Raw genomic sequence first — 23,137 nt, 5'->3', positions numbered from 1 at the left:
CCTTCTATTTGCCAGGAGGTGATGGGACCAGTGGCCATGATCTTTGTTTTTTGATGTTGAGCTTCAGACCATATTTTGCACTCTCCTCTTTCACCCTCATTAAAAGGTTCTTTAATTCCTCCTCACTTTCTGCCATCAAGGTTGTGTCATCAACATACAATTAGCTCTATGCAATAATACATAACATTGCTTTTTTTCACATGCTATTAATCATTTTATTTTTCCTAATGGGGATGTGGAAGACTCAGATTCAAATCTCTACCCCATCATTAAGGTTAGCTGGTTGGCCTTGGCAAGTCATTCACTCTCTATAACCTCCTTCATTAGGATTTTTCTAAGGATAGGAGAGTATTGAAATCCACCCTGAACCCTTGAATGAAGGGGAATGACCTCGTCATCCCAAAAAACTATCACAGAAAACTATTGTAAAACAAAATAGAAGTCCAGCAATAGGAGGAAAAAACTCACCCCTCTCATAATCATCCTCAGCTACTGCCTTCGCTTGAAGTCTTTGAAGCTTTCTTATTAAGGATTTTATCTGCATTAATTAAGAGAGAATTAACAATATTTCTATGAATCTTTATTTGCTATTGAATTCAAATCTATATAACTGCATATATGATCATCATAACATTTCAAGTGTGTCAATTTTTGGCACACTTAACTAGAAAATTTCTAAGGATACTTATGTCTTATAGATTTCAAAAGTAGGACAGAGCAGGCATCGAGATATTAGAAGAGCATTTCACAAGCTGTCAAATGAGACAGGTTTCATGTTTGATAATATCCATTCACATGCAAATCTGAAAGCACAAATACAGAACAAACTCTGAATTCCGTCTCCTGCCTTTCATGCTTCAGCCAAGAAATATGACGTCAAATAGTAATAATTCTACATAATTTTAAAATAAGCCTGAAACCATTAAGACTAAGCAGTGAGCTAAGAATCAATAACCCAAGGGGAAAGACCTCTGTGAAAGAGGATGGAAGTGGCATGGAGGGAGCTATGGGGAGCATAAACAGGAAAAAACCTAATGGCAAATGACACTGGGTTGGTTGGCTGTTTATGTATTGCCCAAAAAGGGAGCGGGGAGGAAATGCACTACCAAAAGAGAGGACATCACATTGAATAATATTTATATGTATAGAGGAAAATAATATGATAGAAATGGAAATACACCTCACCGCAGCAGGAAAGACTGTGGCCTGGTGATCTGTGTGTCTGCCCAGTCTGCTTTCCCAGCTGCTACCTGCTGGTGGCAACTTCAAGGCCCCTTTTAAACTGGAGTTGGGCAGAAAGGGACTGGAGTTGACAGAAAGGGAGTAGGTAAGGTAGGAATTTTTGGAAGAGAGGAGAATGCGCACTAAGGAACTAAAGGACCAATATGATGGAGGATACACTACAGGGCATGATGGGGCTGAATTTTGCATGTTGATTAGAACTAGCCACAACAGTTCCATACCATAACCATATTTTCCAATCCACACTACAAATGCCACCAATAAGTGCAACAACTGCTTCCTGTCTTGCACAACAAGCTGTGGATTTGATTTCAAATTCCTATAACACAAAACAGGAATGAGGGAAAACGCTAACCTTTAATATACTTTGGTTGCCCAGCAAGCAGTCCTGTAGCACTGGCTCATATTTCTTCATCAGGGAATCCCAGCTGTGATCGCTAACAGTGTTACTACTTTCATAGCCTGAGGTCACAGAAGAACCAGCAGATGCTGCTTCCAAAGACTCAGTTGAACAGGAAAATGCAGCATGTGAATGTGAAAGTGAGTGTGATTCACAATCCTGCACTTTATCATCTTCTGCAGTCCCCCTTGGGCACTTGTGGTCTTTGCTACACAGAGAGATGGATGAAGCCCACAGTTCTTTCCCTGAAGTTCTTTGTCCCTCCCAAGGTACATGCAAAGTAACGTTTTCTGCTCTTCCTGTTTTGCATGTTTGCCAAGCTTCTTTAGGCTCTCTACAATATACTGGGCCTCCAATGCCATTTGTTTCACAAGCTGAATTTAGCGAGAGCTGTATGAAGCTAAAACTTGAATTAAAGTGATCCTGAGGACTGAAAGAGGTACAAGGCATGTCCTTGCTTTCAGATTCCTGGTTGTTGTTCTCTTCCTTCTGATCCAAAGCATGCATTCTTTCCTTCTCCTGTGTTCCACCAGCAAAAGCAGTCTCCTTCACAGAGTCAAGCAAATTAGTCTGCTGTGAGGATGAGCTGGATGCAGGCAACAGATCTCTTTTATAGATGGCAACCACAGGACAAACTGGTTGAATTAGATCTTCTGATTGCTGCACTCTGAAATCAGCCAGGGGTCTGAGACTGTCGGCTTTATTTCCAGCAGTAGGCGATCCAGTTGCCACATCTGGGGAAACCGAGGGACTGTTTACACAAGCATTACAATGTAATGTATCATTTTTGCATCGCCTCTTCAGAAAGCAATTTTTAAATTCTCTGTAGTGTTTTCTGCCATTATGCTCAAGCCCTTTGGGGCTGAAGGGTTCACAGTCAGAAAGAGGCTGAAATCCTATCTGCTGCAGCAATTCTGTTCTCATGTATCCTGGCCTCTTCACCACCCTCTTTTTGTGAAAAGAGCCCGCAGGCAGTGAGCCATCCTGGACCTCTAAAATAAAGAAAATGACAAAAGGGTCACAACAATATTTTGCCTTGTAAGGGAACAGCTTCTGGAGAAAATTACTTCCCTGAAATATATACATAGGCTTAGCTTTTAGCAACATAATGCTGCTGAGAAGTAGAAACTAAGGGGCTGGCATCTGGTATAACACAAATTTCAATAGCCCATGTATTATTCCATCCATTCAAGTGGTTTGTGCCCACATTTCTCAACACATTCTCCTACTTTTCCCAGGTTTGTAATTTCACCACTTTTGTCAATCTATTTAAATGTGTGCACATTTGAAGTTGCACATTTGAAGTTGCTCACTATTTAAGCAATGAACCTGGATTTTAGAGAGAACAATGCAGATAGAAGGCAAAGAACCAGCCAGACTGGTTTAAAGCTGGCTAGGTAGCACTCTTATTCAGATGACACCTATCAACCTAGAATCTAGAGATAACAAAAGTTATTATGCGGAATATATATCTGAAATGTTTTATATAAAAAGATAGACTTAAGAGACTGATATCATTCACTGTAACCATTTGGCTGACATATTTGGCTTATAAATCTTGGGATTATGCACATTATCCATTATGTGTATAGATCTGTATCTGAATAGACAGGCACAGGCCTTGCATATGAGATCACGGATTTTGGATTTCATTCCATCCCTAGATACAGGGACAAGATGTACGTACACATGTCTAAGTGTACATTATGTCAGCCATTCAAAGTGATTGGCACATGGACAGCTAACTGATTGACCCATTCATGCCCTAGAATCCCTGGTTTTCAACAGCATTTAACTAGGGCATTGAGTTTTAATTTCTCCAAATTTTATAATGTTTTAAATATTTTTTTTTAATGTATTGCAAATTGCATTGGGGACCCAAAAACTGCCTAGTAATGCACATATAAATAAAATCTTGCAGACTACCCTTCTCCCCACCATGATAAGTGGAATGTCTGACAATGCCTGCTGGTTATTCTAACCCTGCACACATTACTGTATTAACTTCACTCTTCCTTGTACTCCATTGACAAAGGCATAGGCACACAGCCCTGGTGTGACATTGTGATGGATAACCCTCTTCCCCCACCCCTTTTTTTTCATGCCTTTTGAAGGCTGCATGACAGTTGTTTTCTCTCCACCTGTGCTGTCCCTCATGTTGAAAATTTAGCAATAAGATTCAGACTGCCTGCTGTTAATGTGAAGAATAATAGTAGCTGGACCATTTTCCTATTGCCTATTTCCGATTGTAAGCTCCTTGGGGTAGGGACCTGTCATATCAGTTCCTTGCAAAGCACCATGTACATAGATGGCACCATATCACAGAGTGCTTCTGTTCCATTTACAATCACAGAAATTCCTCTGTGTGCCATAATCCAGCTGCATTTCACATTCAATTCCAATTTTCAACTTTAGCTTCAGACCTGTTTTCATGGCCTGTTTTTATTTTCAAACATTAAACTTTTATGGTCTACATAAGTGCTTCCACACATTTTGAGCCTAGTATGGCTTTACGGATAAGTATATAGCCGTACTCCAACACATAAGGAATATATAAACCAGTTTCTATCAAAGACCTTGCCACCATTTTTAGGGCCAATACTTTCCCAAACCCTCTGAATATATGAAAAACAAAACTGTTGTGTTCTGAGAGAACCACTGGTTCAATTACCCCAGTGTTGTGTATTCCAACTAGCAGCATCTCTCCAGGGTCGAAATCAATGCCTTCTGTAAAAAGCTTTCTCCATCTGAGATATTTCTGACATGTTTTGCCCCTTTGAGGTCTTTCCAACTGGCCAATGACTTCGCCTTGGTCCCCAAGTTACTGCCAAATACCTCAAACCCCAGTCAGAATCACTCAAACATAGGAGCCAGCTCATAGGGGCTGAGGTCTCTTTGTACATTCCCATTAAAGTATTGAGGTGGCCAATCCCCACCCAAATTTGATTGCCATTCAAATAGTGTGTGCACGCGCCCCACCTTTGGATCAATTATGTGGAGTGGGGCTAACCTGCTCCCCCAATATTTTATTCAAGTTGGCACCCCTACACTCAGATAGCTCCAAGCTGGCACACACTCATGCCCAACCAGCCCCAATGCTCCCTAATTCCAGATCTACTGTCACACCAACTCACTCCTCTTCTCCCTGAAGCCCCCATTCCAACAAAATCTGAGTCCCTCCGCAACTCCTCCCTCTAACTGATGCAATTACCACCACAGAACCCAGCCTTATGTTTACCTTGTCAGTCTGGAACCAACAACTAGGATGCCCCTATTTTCATCAGAGAACTGTTGGAGGGTATGCAACTATAAGAAACAGCGAGTGAGAGAATACAAAAGAAAATACATGCTTTCTCCCATCTTTCTCCTCCCTCATAGCAGAACTATGGCAGGAAAGGACAGCCCATTTGAATATGTGTTTGTTGCTTTTAAAGAGAATACACCTATCAATTTCACAGTTTTGCAAAGCCTTCAAATATACCTTCATAAGCCTTCAAGGATGGCACCACCCAGTGAAGCAAGGAGGCACTAAACTACAGCAAGTCAAGTCATAAAATGAACTGATTAATATTTGTTTGTTTGTTTTTCAAATCTGCATCACCTTGCTGCACAAAGCAAGGTTACAAAGGCTGAAATACCACCTGTTCATTTAAAAACACCCACATACACAGAGTGCAAAATTTAAAAGCAATATATACCATTGCTGTGATATATCATTAAATGATAGCTTCTTGTAAGACTGAAAAATCCTTTGCTGCTTTCAGTCTCCTTGAACATGTCTTTAAATGGCACACTACAGTAGAGAAGTGCATATTCAGAAAGCAGCGACACCGCACACTTTTGGAAACAGGAGGAACACCAGCTGGCAAGTTGCTTCCTGTTATTCACATTACTCTTAACTAGAGGAAAGATCCTTCTTGTAAGTTTCCTATTCCCAGAAGATACCATCTGCTGCAAGTAGTCATGGTTTAACTTTAAGCAAGCCACTTAAACTGTTTGGGTTAAAGAACAACATTTTACCTTGCTGATCAAGGTAATCTAGTAGGAAACAACACTAGGAGTAGGTTTGCATCATTTCAGATGCAAACTCTCTCCCCACCTCCATGGGCTTCCAAAACTGTGGTCCATGGACCACCAGTGATCTGTAAGCTTCATTCAGGTGGTCCACAATATACCTGTAAAAATGCAATTAAAAATCCTAACAGCAAATAGCACAGCACATTACAATTGCTACCACAGGCAGAAAAAAAATCACTAAGTGGCATACCAAGACCCTCAGCAATTTTCAAGCAGACTGAAGAAATTTTGGGGGGAACCACTGATCTACCCTGTAGGATTTTTTTATCCAGTTCAGCTTCCAATGCTTCCACAGGGAGATACAGCAAAAATGTACACCTAGTCTTCTGGAAGAAAGTACCAGAGAAGGCATAAACTGACACAGAACTAAAGGTTTTTTAAAAAGAAAAAAAATGCTTTATTGGTTTTAAAAACAAAACAAGTACAAAACAAAACAATATGCAACGATCAACAAAAGACAATCCAAAATCAACACTCATTACAAAAAAATAAAAGATTGAATTGACATGTCACGAAGTCTGACATAACTTCCAATCCCCACATTGTGGTTCCTGAATTACATTACAACTGTGCACTTAACGTTCTCTCTCATAGGTTGTTCAATTGTGTAAATTTTGTAAAATTCTCTTATTTTATGCAGAAGTCAATCCAGGCCTGCCAAAGAATTCAGATTATTACAATGTTCTTTTAGATATTCTCTGTAAATATTTCACTCTTTATTAAATATTTGATCTGTATGGTCTTAGAATCTTGCTGTTAATCTTGCTAGCTCTGCATATTCTAACATTTTATTCTGCCAGTCTAATTTTGAGGGAGTAGAATCTCCCTCGAAGGGCACAAGAAGGGGACGAGATGGCTGGACAGTGTTCTCGAAGCTACCAGCTTGAGTTTCACCAAACTGAGGGAGGCAGTGGAAGACAGGAGTGCCTGGCATGCTCTGGTCCATGGGGTCATGAAGCGTCGGACACGACTAAACGACTAAACAACAAACCAAAATCTCTGGCCCATTGTACCATAACAGATTTTACTTCTTCTTCCTTGACCTCCCAAGTCAAGGAGAAGTCTGTACATTTTAGAGAGTGGCGTTTTTGTGCTTGTATTGGGTCTTTCTCAAGTCTTGAAATTTCTGTGGAGAAGCCTTTTTGTTTGTCCTTTTGGAATGTTTCATTTAGCTGGAAATATTGCAATGAGTCAAATGAGTCTGAATTTCTTCAATTTTTTTTTTTTAATTTTAACCTTATTTTCCCACTCCAATAGATCTTTATAAGTTGCCCAATTTCTTCTCGTGTTTTTTTAAAAAAACTGAGGATGCTTATGTCGGTGAAATCCACCATGGCATTTTTGGTTCTAGTAAGTCCTTATATTTAACCCACACCATGTATAACAGTTTCCTAATCACATGGTTCAGAAAGCCTTTGTGGACTTTAACCTTCTCGTATAGGCATGCCAACCATATCTATTATCGAATCCTTCTAGATCCAGCAAGTCGGTATTTTTCGATGTCAGCCATTCCCGAATCCAAGAGAGATAAGCTGCCTAATGATACAGTTTTAATTAAGGTTCTAGATGTCCACATCAGTGATTTGAACCTTACTATTAATCATTGAAATATGTAGTAAAAAAAAATCAGCTTTTATACTGCAAGGAGCAACCAGGTCAAGGACTGGAAACACTCGATACTATGAGCAGCTGGCTGACCTGTATAGGGAGCCACCAGAACTGCAGTTTGGGTCATCTTCCTGGACAGTAAACTGATTGCAGATTCTGACCATGCCGATCCAGGCTAACCATTGGGCTCCCATAGGCCAGACAAACTATAAAAGGCTTCCTGTTTAGGCTGAGGTTTCCATGGGCAATAGCAGTCTTCCTGGCTCTCACCTGACTTATGGCTTTGCTCCTCACTCGGACCCCTGCAGTGACTCCTGGCTCTCAGTGCTAACATAACAATTTACTGTAGTTCAATTTACTACTTCACACATGTCCCTCACATTAAGAAGACCAACCCTGTATGTGTATTTTTTTACATCACTTTGTACTGTATTTACTGCACAGATGTACTGTCTGTCCAATAAAAACAGCTGGAAAAAGATTCCAGTCCTGTGCTCAATGATTTGGCCTGATTCACTGACAATCCTAAGCAGAAGATAGTTTGAAAATTTAGGTCTCTAATTTACTTCAAGGTAAGCTCTGTTAGGTTAAGTCAAACTTGTTGGAGTTAGGCTACTTGTATACAAAATGGTTTTTGTTGAAACTCAATATAGGGTTTCAACAATATTTTAATGGGTAGCATTACCTGGTAGAATGTGATGTCTTGTATGACTGTCGCCTTTGAGGAACTATTTAATAAGTCACTCATGTCTCAAGTATTGGCTGAAAGACAAATCTTTGGCCTCAACGCCACTCGCTTCTGTCAAAACACCTGGTGAGTGCTTCAGTATAAGACTCATCAGGCAGATAAAAGGCAGCACGACAACATGCCAACAGAGGCCAATTTAAGAAGCAAGCACAGTTTGAGTGTTCCAGCTGAACTATTTGAATTTTTAATTTCACCAAGGGAATATATTGCAAATTAAGTGTCTGACACACAGTCCATTTGGAATGAGAATTGAGTTTACTGAAATAGAAAGCAATCTTCTCCTAGCAACTCAGTAGTGATTGCCCATAATGAGAATAAGACAACAAACACTGAAGCTGCCATTTCAAGTCAATAAGTCAGAAATGTCCAAAATTTGGCCATTCAATTTAATAAAAATCTGGATTGTGATTGATCTCTAGCTATCCCAATTATACTACTTTGGCTGTTCCAATATATTTACTGCATATTCAAAACTACAATATAATGTAATGCACAGGATCACATAAGATCACATAGCAGGATCAGGACATGTTATCCAGATACTTGAAGAATGGAAGGAAGGCAGAGGAAGGAGCACGTGCATTTGCAAAACCACTTAAGGTGCACTAATTACTCTTTAAGATGCTTTTCCCCCCCACATGGCATAATTCACAGAAGGAATTTCCTACTGATTGGTCTCACAATAATGATACTAAAATAGTACTATACTGTAAGATATTACAAGGGTTTATTCTCTCCCTATTCCCTTCCCACCAAAGCTCAAAACATACATACCCATCTTAAGCATATTTAAAATGAAATTATTCCGCTGTTAACTACTTGTGAGAGCTGGTTAGGGAAATTGATTTCAGGTTAAAGACAGAGACCAGCATAAATAAAGTTGATGGAAAACAGATCCTAAAACACCCAGATACAGTTTTTAAAAATACATTAAATTATTTTGAACACATTCTCAAATCTGGAATGAGTAATCTTTTGGAAACTGTAAGAACTTGATAACATCACTTTTCAATATGTTATGTAGCAAATTTTTAAAGTTCTATTTTTCTGCTGGATTTTATTGAAAGCCAGTATTCTAATATTAATTTATACTGAAGGACATAATATAAATTCACAATATAAATAAATAACGAGAAAAATCAATGAGATATTTTAAAGTTGCTAACAGCCAATTGATTCCTAAGGCTGAAATCCTATACAGGAGGGGTGAGGCCCCACCCAACCCACTTACATATGAAAACAAAGTTCACCACAGCCAATCACAAACAAACAACCACACCCTAGGCCAACCCCAACCTCTCTCACCACCAAAGAAACACAAGCGAATAGTGAAGAGAACCCGCACAAGCAACGCTGACACAAAACCCCACACATACATTAAGTAAAATAGAAACATCGCCACCCAACTCCACCCCCACTCACCATAGCCCCCTCCACCTCTTTCCCCCTTTTCTTCCTAATGTAACACTAGTGCAGGCACAGGCAAACTCGGCCCTCCAGATGTTTTTGGGACTACAACTCCCATCATCCCTAGCTAACAGGACCAGTGGTCAGGGGTGGTGGGAATTGTAGTCCCAAAACACCTGGAGGACCGAGTTTGCCTATGCCTGCACTAATGTCTCAACAAATGAAACTGATCTGTAGAAAATGTAACTTGAGAAAAGGGACATTGCACATACTTTTGTAAACCAAGAAATCTTTTTTTAAAAATGGATTTTTTAAAAAAACCATGATGGGTGAGACACTTTTCTCATGTGGTGCCATCGGGGGCTGGGCTGAGAAAGTACTCAGAGGCAGCTGTGCTGCTTTCAATGCCACCACCCATCCCTTCTGCCCATCCCTATCTGTTCTCTGCTAGACTTTGGAAGGGACCACTGGAAGGCTGCTTGCTCGAGACCCTTTCAAACCAAAATGTTTTTTTAATCAGATCATTTTTATTCTTCTGTTTCAGCTACATTCATACACCTCTTGAAAAGTAACCTGGTTTAAAATTTAACATGAATTTAAATACAGATTAAACACACTTCTCTCGAAACTGTCTATATGACCCTGAGTTAATGCTTGTGTTTTTCCCCATGTAAATGAATTAACCAAATGGAAAATTGCTTGACCTTTCAGATCAAGCATTATTAATATGACACAGTAGGTCATTATCTTATTTATTATTGTGCAAAAAATGAATTGACCCTGTCAACCAAACAGCATGGACATTCACTTTCCAAGTCACTGAAAAACATTGTTCTTTCTAGTTACTATCAGTGCTCTGAGCACCCTGCTAGAGAGTTTGGGCTTGTGACAGAGGCTTCTGGTATCCCAGTGGAGTTTTAGATATTTCCATTTGAACAAACAGAAACACAAAAAACCTCTTCTGAACTCAAGGGGAGCTTCAAAAGCAGCTAATCATGCAGCATGGTTGCCAGCTTTTTGAGGAAGTACAACCCTAAAAATCCCCTTGGACTCACAGAACTAGAGCATGATAATATTCTCTTGATCTTCACTTCACCAAGAACTGCTCCATCTCTGACATCTCAGCTGTAGATGTCCAATTGTGATAGTATGTTCTTTAACATTACAAATATTGTAACCCTTCCTCTGTCCTCTCGGAAAAAATACTGTTGCACACCCTAGTCATCTTTCACCTTGACTGCTGCAGTCTTCTGTCTAGCCTTCCACTGCCCTATCACCTCTATCTACCACCCTGCTGCCAAAATTATTTGCCTCTACTGTAACTCTAACTATGCAATGTCCCTTTATAAATCCCTGCACTGTTTTCCTGTCTGCTCCCAGATCTTCTACAACCATTTCATCATTGCCTTCAAAATTCTTCAAGGTTCTCCACCATCCAGCTGCCCTTAATTTCTTAAACAAAAAAATGGTGATGGCTCCCTAAGTTGAGCAGCTTGAACAATAACCATCAGGAGCATGTGTTGTCGCTGCTGCTATTGTAGGGAGTGGGTGGGTTGTTTTGTGTATTTTTTTATATTAGTTGTTTGTGTTTTTCTGTGAACATGTTTGCAGTATAATGTATATTTAAAGGGTAAAGGTACCCCTGCCCGTACGGGCCAGTCGTGACCGACTCTAGGGTTGCGCACTCATCTCGCTCAAGAGGCCGGGATCCGGCGCCATCCGAAGACACTTCCGGGTCACGTGGCCAGCGTGACGAAGCTGCAAATGGCGAGTCAGCACCAGCGCAGCACACGGAAACGCCGTTTACCTTCCCGCTATAAAGCGGTACCTATTTATCTACTTGCACTTAGGGGTGCTTTCAAACTGCTAGGTGGGCAGGAGCTGGGACCGAACAACGGGAGCTCACCCTGCCGCGGAGATTCGAACCGCCGACCATACGATCAGCAAGTCCTAGGCACTGAGGTTTTACCCACAGCGCCACCCGCGTCCCTAATGTATATTTATATATGTTTAAAATATATTCTAAGCATCTGGAGACCTTTTATGCGACTGACATATTTAATAACAAACAAACAAGTATACAGCCTTCAAAAATATCTAAAATTGTGGACTAGCTACCAGCTGCCACAAGAAGATGCCATTTGTATCTAAATATTGAATACAAGGTAAAGGGACCCCTGACCATTAGGTCCAGTTGTGACCGACTCTGGGGTTGCAGAGCTCATCTCGCTTTATTGGCTGAGGGAGCCGGCGTACAGCTTGCGGGTCATGTGGCCAGCATGACTAAGCTGCTTCTGGCGAACCAGAGCAGCGCACAGAAACTCCGTTTACCTTCCCGCCAGAGCAGTACCTATTTATCTACTTGCACTTTGACGTGCTTTCGAACTGCTAGGTGGGCAGGAACAGGAACCGAGCAACGGGAGCTCACCCCATCACAGGGATTCGAACCACCAACCTTCTGATCGGCAAGTCCTAGGCTCTGTGGCTTAACCCACAGTGCCACCCGCATCCCTATTGAATATAAAGGCTATGTCAAAAGGATTTGGTGCTTTTAGACGTATCTAAAAGTTAAATTAAAAATGAAGGCATTGAGGATTAAAGAGCATCTATCATGCAAAAATATTGTATTTATCACAAGCATTCAGCCCGACAATCTTTCTAAGAAGGAAGCCATTTTGCCTGAAGCAGAAGTTATATACAGTACCATGTACATGCCACCCATTGTGACTAGCTAGAATCATAGAATTGTACAGTTGGAAGGGACTCCGAGGGTCATCTAGTCTAACTTCCAGCAATGCAATGCTGGAATATCAACTAAAGCATCCATGACAGACAGCCATCCAACCTCTGCTTAAAATCCTCCTAGGAAGGATAATCCACCACCTTCTGAGGGAGTCTGTTCCACTGTCAAACAACTCTACACCAGAAAGCTCTTCCTGATCTATTTTCTTCTAACTTGAGGAGAAAACAAGCTTGCTCCATCTTCCACGTGACAGCCCTTTAGCTTTTTGAATATGGTTACATTATATCTCCCCTCAGTCTCCTCTTATCTAGGCTTACCATACCCAACTCCCTCAACTGTTCCTCATAAGGCTTCGTTTCCAGACCCTTGATCATCTTGGTCGCCCTCCTCTGCACACATTCCAGTTTGTCAATATCCTTTTTAAAATGCGGCACCCAGAACTGAACGAAGTACTCCAGGTGTGGTCTGACCGAGGCAGAATAGTGGTACTATTACTTTCCTATACTTCTGTTGATGCAGCCTATAATAGCATTAGCATTTTTTGCTGCTGCATCACACTGTTGACTCATTTTCTTCTCAGATCCCTTTCTCAGATCCCTTTCCCATTTTTCTCAGATCCCTTTCACATGTACTAGTGGTAAGCCAGGTATCCCCCATCTTATATTAGTGCAGCTGGTTATTCCTGCTTAAGTGTAGAACCTTACATTTGTCCCTATTAAAATTGTTTTTGTTAGCTTGGGTCCAGTTCTTCAATCCATTAAGGTCACGGGTGGGGAAGACGGGATACAAATAAAAAATTATGATGATTTATTATTAATTATTATTATTATTATTATTATTATATTGAATCCCAATTCTGTCTTCTGCAGCATTAGCTGCCCCTTCCAGTTTGATATCATCTGTAAATTTGATTAGCATCCCCTCAACTCCTTCGTCTAAGACATTTATAAAGATGTTGAACAACAACAGGCCCAGGACAGAACCTCATGGCACCCTATTTGACACTTTTTTCCAGGATGCTGAGGAACCATTAGTGAGCACTCTTTGGGTTAAGCCAGCCAACCAGCTATAAATCCTCCTAACAACAACCTCATCCAGCCCACATTTTACCAACTTGACACCGGAATAACAACTTACCAGTAAAAAAAATTAAATCCCTATACAAGAGTATGGAACTTCAAGAATCATTAAAGAGCAAAAGGAATCAATCAGCCTCAAGAACGACAGACCCAACACTTTTGCTTCCATTCCATGCAAGTTATTTGTTTACATCTGTATGATGCACAAAAAAAGGGAAGCAGAAGTATTGCTGCATGCAGTGTCATCAAAACAGAGGCAGGTTTCTCCAAATTTGCAAAAGCAGTGAAGGGCATGAGCCAAATACAGCAGCAAGCTGACAAAGCTAATAGAATTTGGCTGGATAAGCTATGACAAAAGCAAAGATATTCAACTTGGATACCTACAATTCAATGTTATTAATCTTCCCTTGGAATCACTTTACACACTGAGGCTGCAATCCTAAAATCCCACTTACATGGCAGTAAGTCCCATCAAGCCCAACAGAGCATACTTATGCCTTGGATTGGGCTGCAAGTTTATAAACATATTGAAGTTTATAGAAGCTGTCCCCATGTATTAAATTTCCCCATGTACTCAAATTTCACTTGATCCGCAAAGTGCACTCAACATCTGGCCATACAAGTTTCGGGGATTTTCCTTCTGTTTGGTAAACACACAATGGCAATTTCTTTTTCTTCGTTAGTAAGTATTTATTCAGGATAGAATGGTATCTGCATTTATTTAAAAGTAAGCTCCCACTGAATTCAGTTGAACTTACTTCTAAGTAAGCATGCAGAGGATCAGACTGTTAATCACTCATATAAATAAAATTCTTCAGCCAAGCAATATTTGGCTATGGAAGTGTCCAAAAAAACAAAGCATAATGTCATTTACTGAATCAGACATCTGATCGGGTGATGGCTACTTAATAAAGTATCTGTCCGACTTAAGGACTTCCTGGGCTTCTTCAGCTGAAGAGACAAAGAAGTCTATTGATAGAGATCTTTTTTTAAAAAAATTCCAGTGAAACAGTGTAGGCATTATATTGGAACTGAAAGCCTTTTGACTCTCTGGGGGACTATGACTAAAACTGAAAAGGGAACACCCAAAGGAGGCTTTAAAATGGGTTCCAAAGACTTCACTATTTAAAGAATTCTTCTCTTGGCAAAGACGGTTCACATGACTACACAAAAACAAACAGGAAGATGTGTAAAAGCTCCTACAGTTTCTTGATGTTTTGAGAAGATATGAGTAAAGATTTGCTGCGACTGCACTGCATCAAAGTCTTCATGAATATTTGCACTGTTTTTATTTTACTATTTACTTTTTTAAAAATTCATTATGTTTTTCCATAATAGGTATAACATGTGATCACGTTTCCCTTCTACACTCAAAATCCAAATAAATATGCAAGATATTTAAAACAGAAAATATGATCCAGACACATATCCACTCAGAATAATTGTAAGGTTAGAATGCCCTCTGTAGGATTAAAACAGATGGTGAATTTCTTCAGATAAACTAGTTACCTCATACAGTGCAACAAGAAATAAAGGGAAAGTGCAGGTTGTTATATGCACATGCAGTTTGAAATACACAGCAATGTGTACAGTATTCTATGCAAGTTATTGAATATTTTGTTCACATAGTAGAATGTCCACATCATCAGCCATCAGGCTAAATGTGCTAGGGGTGGGATTAATGGAGGACCCTCTTTAATGTGAATGTGATAAGCAATTGATGCGGTAAAAAGGTTTTCATTTGAACAGATTTCTAAATAATTCCCAAGAAATATCCATTCTTGCTACCACATTTTTCGCTCTATAAGACGCACCAGACCATAAGACGCACCTAGTTTTTGGAGGAGAAAAACAAGAAAAAAATATTCTGAATCCCAGAAGCCAGAACAGCAAGAGGGATCACTGCACAGCGATCCCTCTTGCTGTCTTGGCTTATGGGATAGCCGCACACAGCCTGTCCCGGGAAGTGGGAGGAAGGATCCCTCAAGAGCGGCACTCCCTTTAAAGAGCGCACGGAGCGTGTGTGCGGCTCTTGGGGGCTTTTCCCCGAGGAGGGAGAAGTGCAGCCCTTGTTGTTGTTGTTGTTGTTGTTGTTGTTGTAAAAGCTGTTCAACAGTGGAAAGGACTACCTTGGAAGGTAGTAGACTCTCCTTTGCTGGGGATTTCTTAAACAGAGGTTGAATGGCCATCTCCCAGGGATTCTTTAGTTTCCTGCTTTGCAGGGGACTGGACTAGATGACCCTTGGGGCACCTTCCAATTCTATGATTCTATGATTGTGGAAGAGGGCTGTATTTTTAAAGGCACTCTTTACATAGAAAATGTAAGTGGTCTAAGTATCACATAATCCACCAGCAAAAAAGCAGAAGAGAAAATAAAATGCACTTCTCTAATTAATGTGAAGAAGTTTGAGAAGAGAACAAATAGGAAGGAAATTATTTTAGTGTGGGCATTGGAGTATCACTGTACTACATGACCACAAAAAAACACAGAGGCTGGCTAAAGCCGACTAGTTTCAATGCACTTAAACATCCTTCACTCTGTGCTGGAGAGCAGCCCTTGTCTTGTTTGAGAAAATAAGTAAAGGTAAAGGGACCCCCTGAACATTAGATCCAGTCGTGACCGACTCTGGGGTTGCAGCGCTTATCTCGCTTTACTGGCCGAGGGAGCCAACGTACAGCTTCCGGGTCATGTGGCCAGCATGACTAAGCTGCTTCTGGCGAACCAGAGCAGCACACAGAAACGCCGTTTACCTTCCCGCCGGAGCGGTACCTATTTATCTACTTGCACTTTGGTGTGCTTTCGAACTGCTAGTTTGGCAGGAGCAGGGACCGAGCAACAGGAGCTCACCCCGTCGCGGGGATTCGAACCGCCAACCTTCTGATTGGCAAGTCCTAGGCTCTGTGGTTTAACCCACAGTGCCACCCGCATCCCTTCTGAGAAAATACTTTGCAACTATTTCAATACAGAAATGATTGTACAACTTTTATGTGTGAGAAAACACATGCAGTGACATTTCCATGCAATTAGCAATCTATGGATTAACATACAGAGGTACAAATTATCGTGTGAAAAGGACATATACAAAACTTCAGAAAAGTCCACTAGGTATTACAGCTATCAAAAATGGGCAACTTGTAATTCAGAGAAACAACAGAAGCATTTAAGGAGCAGGAACACCAGAACGTATCTGTCCACAAAAGCCTATGCTGTAATAAATTTGTTATATCTTTAAATTGCCACAGGAGTCTGGAAATCACTGCATATGCCAGAAATCATTTTCAGAAAAATATCATTGAATTTGGTGGAGAGTATATTATCTCTTGGTTGATATGCATATTATTTGGATGTACTGACCTCTTCTAGTCTGACACAAGAGGATATACAATGAGCTAACAATCTAGATTTTAATCAAGAGTCAGAGCTAGCTACATGAAAAATGCAAGCATAAGCTGTTCTGCCTTGCTTAGTGATCTCACAAGAAATATGATAGGGACAGCTGAGTAGGCCTCTAAGATATCTGGAAAGATCACTTCCATAAAATTTCTCTTCTAAACTTTCCAAAGCACTATTCATACTAACAGAAGTGCCAACTTGATCCCGCGACTGTGGGTGCCCGGGGCCGTGGGTGCCATGCAGCATACATGGCCCTGGTTCTGAAATTTGTGGGTAACTGACCCTTCATGGGGATTTTTGTGGGTGCTTGAGCTCCCAGGGCCCCAAGGAGTTGGCACCTATGCATACTAGTATTGTGCAATTTGAAGGTTCTAAGTCAGATATCTTTCCAGCTAAAAGTAGAGTCAAACAAAGCAATAACTGTGTGTCAATTCTTGTGGGTATTTCTACGCCCCCCCCCACTGTGTTCCAGAGCTACACTTTGGGTGACACAGCAAGAATCAATTTGAACCCCAAGTCATATGGCAAAGGCGTACAAACCTGCTCACCTGAACCACACTGATGAGGCACAATGATTCCACAATTGCTGGCTGCAAATGATGCCACACTCTTCATCCCAAAGTGTGTCTGAGCAGTATGCACACATTTTCTTCTGCAGTGCAAAGAGGGATGCTTCAGAAGGATGCAACTGAGATTGGGAAACTAGTGCAGGGGGTGAAGGGTTAAATATACTTTCCCCAGAACTGCAGCTCCAATCTAAATCAGTCTCATGATTCCTTTTAACTTTCCCCCCCAAAAAAATTATATATTGGAGATTGGATCATGGTTGGCCACGCTTGGTTTGCCATCTTAATTAATTTAGTTTGATCCTCAGGGACAGACAATCCATGACCCAGATCTCCCACTTTTTTGTATTTGAAGATCAGTGAAGTGGCTTTGAAGAGAAATGTTTAACTGTTTCCTCCTCTCCCCCCCCCAAAAAAAGCTGCTCCACCTCTGTAACTCTCAGCCCTTGCAAAGCTGAAGTTGGATTTACAAGGTGGAACAGACAGTAGTTACAAGATGCTTTTCTACATACTGTGTTTTTAGTACTCTGAGGAACAGCACCCCTCTTGGTTGTGAAAAGAAGAAATTTTACGACTTTCATCAGTACAATTTATGTTGCAACACTTGTGCTTTGGAACTCCATGCCTGTTGACATTAAACAGGTGCCATCACTGTACTCTCTTACACACCTGCTGAAAAGTGTTCTGTTTCATGTCTGCCCAGGCACATGTTTTCGCTATATCAGTTTTTAAAATTGTTTTACATGTTTTATTGTGTTTAACTGTTTTTTATGTTTTTAAATATATATTTTTATCTTTAATTATTTTTTAAATCACAAGTGTTTACTGCTCTGGGCACCTTTGGGAGGAAGTGTGGGCAATTAAATAAACAAATCCTTATCTATTTTTTGTTAGTTTGTTTTCTTGATTGGAGATGTGATTGGGGAAGTTGCAAGATACAGTTATCAAAGCAGACAGATAAATCTTGCCCACCAATCTAGCTTATTCAGTCTTCTGAGAGTTGGCTGCACTTGCTTCATAAAGGCTTATCTAGATGATTATTTGTTACAATAACTAAAAGAGCAAATTCCAGCATTGTGACCTGTAAATTCCTTATGTGGCAACAGGTCCAATAAGGGCAAGTTAGAAGAATGTCTTCTAGACTTTCAGCTGATTGCTACCATTTTTGGTAGTAACAACAAAAAAATGCCATAGAAACAGCAACAGATGAAAAGATATATATGTATATATATAAATAACCAGGACTGTAATCATTCCACAATTAATGAATAAATATTGAACTGGTACTTTTACAAGTGCCACAAAATTTCACACTTGTAAGGGATTGATATTTTAGACTGGCAACTCCTGCATTCTGGAACTTCCTACTAGCTGACATTAGGCAGAATGCCCTATCTATACACTTTTTGATGCCTGCACAAAAAGTTTATAAAAACTTTGTCAATATGCGTTTTCATCTGTAACTTTCGCTTATAATGACCTCGTTTTTAACTTGGGACTTCTACGAATAATTTTAATGCCTTCCTTGGAAACTGCTGAGTGGTCCTATTTAAAGTTAAGCAAGATAAACAAATCCTGTTAAATCGACAAATACAGGTCACCTTGATATTCTGGAAACGACAACAGTCTTTACTCAGACTTTTGTTGTTTTAACCCACAACAACTGGACTCATTCTAGGTGCCTGTTTTATAGTTTTGTTTTATAGTTTTGTTTTCCATCTTGTTGCTGTTAATACTTCTGCTTTATACACGCTGTAAAATGAAATAAAAGAAACTTTACAAAAGAAGAAGAAGAGCACAGATCATAATAACACGTCCTGTCACAATATATGGCAGAGATGGGGGAACTGTGGGCTCCAGATGTTGCTAGACTCCCAGCTTCCCTAACCACTGGCCTTGCTGGCTGGGGCTGATGGGGACTGTAGTCCAAGAGCCCCTGGAGAGCCCCAGGGCCCCTAGCCCCGGTATAGGGTGCAGTCCCATAACTTTTACCTTGGTTTTTGTTTTTTACAATAACTTCCCTTCGTCGGATCCCCCCCCCCGCCCCATTTTTTCTCTGCAGGGCTCCTATGCCTTTAACCGTTGGAAGTCAACAAGTGAGGGACCTTGCCAACTTCTTCCTCTCTAGCCGAGGCGGCGACTGTTGGAGGCCCAGGAGCCCTGGCGAGGGAGGACGCGGACCGGCAGCCCCGCTTTAGTCTTCTTCCTCGCCTGCTGCTGCCGGGCTGCCCGAGTGCCGCCTCTAGGGGCAGCGGAGACAGGGAGGGGAAAGCAGCACTGAAACTTCTCCCGAGGGAGCAAAGCCTTCCCCCTTGCTTCCCGCCGCCTGCCGCTCCCAAGGCTCCAGGGGGGTGAGGGTGAAGAGGCGGCGCCTTCCCGCTCTCCCCCGTTAGAGAAGCGGCTCCGCCTGAGGAGAAGAATCCCGCTTCTTTTCTTCCCGCGCCCGCCGCCGGGCGTGGAGCTGAGGCGAGGAGGAACTCCGGCGTCCCCACCGCCCCTCAGCCCGAGAAGCGCCCAATCCTCACCGGCCTTCGGCTCCGAGCTCTCAGGGGTCCGACGCCTTAGGTCTCCTGAGGGGCCGCCGCCGCTGCCGCTCCACATCCTCCACTTCCGAGGCTGCCGTTCGTGGGCCGCCTCGGCCGCAGCCCCTTCCCCGCCCCTTCGGCGGCGGCGGCGGCGACTCGCATCCGCTGGAGCAGGCGGGAGCCAAGGGCTGACTGAGGCCGCCCCCTGGGCCGCTCCGGCCGGGTGGGGGAGAGAAAGCGCTCCCGGGACTTCCCGGCTCTGCCATGCTCGGACCCCCGCTCTTCCTCTTCCCGGGCTTTTGTGTGCCTTTTATCCAACGCAGGACGGCAAGGAAATTTTTTCCTCTGCCCTGCGTCGTTTTGCTAGAGGCGGCTTCACCTGTTGAGCCTCTGCCTGTCGCGCAGCTGTCAAAAGCACAGAAGCCCTAGTGGTCGAAATCTCGCTCTGTTTCCCTTTGCATGCCTCAACCAGTGCCGCTTTATGTATACGCTAAACAAGCTGTAGCTTAGGGCCCCACTCTCTTGGGGGCACCAAAAAAATTTAAAGGAAAGAAAACCTGGATGTACATTTCCAAAATATAAGACAAAAAACAAATAAAATAAAATCTACATGCAGCAACAGTGTTTTGTGTTGTGTAGGCTCCTATGCTGTAAGTAATGGGCCCTGCCTGCTCCCTAAAATATCACTGGTTTGCTCATTTCTATATATAGGGTGCCTACATTCTGCATGGACTGATCGCATGGCAACGATGTGCAAATGGCTTTAGATACCTATTAGATGCATAAATTACCATATAGCATATATTCAACACAAAAACAGGAGAATTTGTTGTTGACAAAGGACAGCTGGACATATAAAGGGCACCATTACCTTCAGTAGCTTAGGGCCCCATCAAACCTAAATCCGGCCCTGGCCTCAGCCTCTACGTCCCACACATTTGGGATAATTAAGTGGGGGGGAGCTCAAAAGGGGAATTAAAGTTATTAGCTGAGCCTGGACTGGAAAGCCAACCTATTCCCCTCATAGACCTCCCATTCCCAGGACTGATTGTTAATTTGCTCTCAGAGTTGTAGCTTCTGCGAGGGGAACTGGGGGTCTCGCCTAACAACTCTCAGCCCCTTTAACTGCAGCTCCCAGGATTCTGTGAGAGAAGCCAGGACTGTTTCCAGTGGCATGGTACTGCTTGAAATGCGTAGCACAGATGATTCTTTTCTTGCTTATAATGCCTCTGTGATTATTAGTAACCGGTAGCAGACTGTATACCCTGTATCTTCTGAAGTGTAAAGGTAAAGGTAAAGGTACCCCTGCCCGTACGGGCCAGTCTTGACAGACTCTGGGGTTGTGCGCCCATCTCACTCAAGAGGCCGGGGGCCAGCGCTGTCCGGAGACACTTCCGGGTCACGTGGCCAGCGTGACAAAGCTGCATCTGGCGAGCCAGCGCAGCACACGGAAACGCCGTTTACCTTCCCGCCAGTAAGCGGTCCCTATTTATCTACTTGCACCCGGGGGTGCTTTCGAACTGCTAGGTTGGCAGGCGCTGGGACCGAGCAGCGGGAGCGCACCCCGCCACGGGGATTCGAACCGCCGACCTTTCGATCGGCAAGCCCTAGGCGCTGAGGCTTTTACCCACAGCGCCACCCGCGTCCCGACACTTCTGAAGTGTAGGGGGAAGTAAATCACACCTATGGATCCAGAAGTCATTTGTGCTCTGCATAAAATTGAGACACAGCTGCTTTCGGTAACATTTCCAGGGCCTTTCGCTTTGCTTTGTAAAACTAGGGCTTCTTCCGGTTAAACTACACACACACAGCTACTAGCATCAGACTAAGCAGGCCCATGACATAATAAGCCAGAAGTAAAATGGTAGGACAAGAGGTCTTTGATGTTTTGGGAATAAAGTTCTGTTACTCTGATATTTTGTAGCTTCCCCATATAGTACAGAGCTTTCGTTGTCAAATAACTCTTCCCAGTAAAATGTTGTTCCAGCTATGTTGCTGCTTAGAAAATTTATTCCACTGTGGTCAAAGTTGTTCCCTTTAAACAGGAAGAGTTTGCTGTTTACCTTTCCAATACAGTGACAAGAGTTCACCATCGACTTATTGTGCAGTTTGATAGATCTTGTTCCATTACATCAAGTGTTGATAATATTGTTCAGCCCAAGGACCACATTCCCTTCTGAGTAACCTTCCAGGTCATATGCTGGCGTGAGCACAGCCAGATGAAAAAGTGGGGGAGAGCAACAAATACAAATTTACTTTTGTACAGTAGGCTAGCTTCTACAGACACCTCTATTTGTCCTCCATCAAGACAAGAGGCATTGTCAGGGTTTGCAGTTCTATAGTTAGAACTGCTACGAGAAGCAAACTGCTGGGCAGCACTGGCTGAACTGGAATGAGGAACCAAATTTAAACTTTATTTGCATACAAGTTGGTGGGAGAAAGGGAACTGAATCAAGTCTCTTCTGCCTGCAGAGCTGCAGGCTTAACAACTCTCCATTTATTTATGAAGGGTGTTTATAGGGGACCATTCACCCTGAGTAAAGCAGGTGACAATCAAGCAATGACTGAAATGTACTATATTCTTTTTATTTCTGTGAATGTTTAAAAATAATCCTCAGGCAGGCTGAAGTATAACATATTAAGGCAGCAAAGGATACAGTCCACAAGATGTCACTGTAGGACTACATCAACCAGTAATACTCTAAACCTAGCTCATGTTCATCTCTGCAGAAGGCAGTTTCTCTGTTTCAGCATGTAGGACCACCCAAACATTTGTATTTCTTTATGCATCTTACATTTAATTATATTAATATATTTTGTTCTACACTTGCTGTGCACCTTGATGTTCACTGTATATAACAGCACAGGATACATTTTTTGTAAAATAAAAATAGATTTATATACGTGAAAGGCTGACAAACCCAGAAGCAATTTAGCAACACATTACTTCCTAGATAAGCCCCTTAAATGTAATATTTGTAGATATGAAAATAACTTCCAGGTGTACCCTCATTAATATGCATGTAGTATGTAGCCCTAGGTTGGCAGTATCTGTGATGCAAAGAACATTACTCTGGTTATATATTCTAACTTTACCTGTTGAAAACTAAAGTAGGTTGTACATGTTATAGTAAGGCTATAATATACCGTATTTTTCGCTCTATAACACGCACCCGACCATAACACGCATGTAGTTTTTAGAGGAGGAAAATCCGTAGGCATGCCACCTGTAGGCATTCCCTCCATAACACGCACAGACATTTTCCCTTACTTTCTAGGAGGAAAAAAGTGAGTGTTATGGTGCAAAAAATACGGTATATGTTACTCACTTCAGCAAATTCACTGATA

The 23,137-nt window shown here is 41.9% G+C and overlaps 1 protein-coding gene across 5 annotated transcripts in view; it reads right to left on the bottom strand.

Moving 5' to 3' along the window:
* DISC1 (DISC1 scaffold protein) overlaps window positions 1-20,191 on the bottom strand; it is a 157,425-nt gene extending 137,234 nt beyond the window's left edge. The window contains exons 1-4 of one of the 5 annotated variants that reach the window (XM_053382508.1): window positions 18,866-18,960; window positions 17,247-17,350; window positions 1,598-2,634; window positions 469-538 (exon numbers count right to left, since the gene is read on the bottom strand). In XM_053382508.1, coding sequence (XP_053238483.1) covers window positions 469-538; window positions 1,598-2,634; window positions 17,247-17,313 — 1,174 coding nt within the window. In that variant the 5' untranslated portion in view covers window positions 17,314-17,350; window positions 18,866-18,960. Of the gene's footprint in view, window positions 1-468; window positions 539-1,597; window positions 2,635-4,880; window positions 5,541-17,246; window positions 17,351-18,865; window positions 18,961-19,789 lie in introns of those variants that run through there. The other 4 variants (XM_053382507.1, XM_053382511.1, XM_053382509.1 and 1 more) reach the window with 4 other exon arrangements.
* Between the last annotated feature and the right edge of the window lie 2,946 nt (window positions 20,192-23,137).

Source organism: Podarcis raffonei, chromosome 3, assembly GCF_027172205.1.
Source record: "Podarcis raffonei isolate rPodRaf1 chromosome 3, rPodRaf1.pri, whole genome shotgun sequence".
Classification (NCBI taxonomy): domain Eukaryota; kingdom Metazoa; phylum Chordata; class Lepidosauria; order Squamata; family Lacertidae; genus Podarcis; species Podarcis raffonei.
The sequence above is the reverse complement of the archived record's forward strand: the minus strand, read 5'-3'. Positions and strand labels throughout refer to the sequence as shown.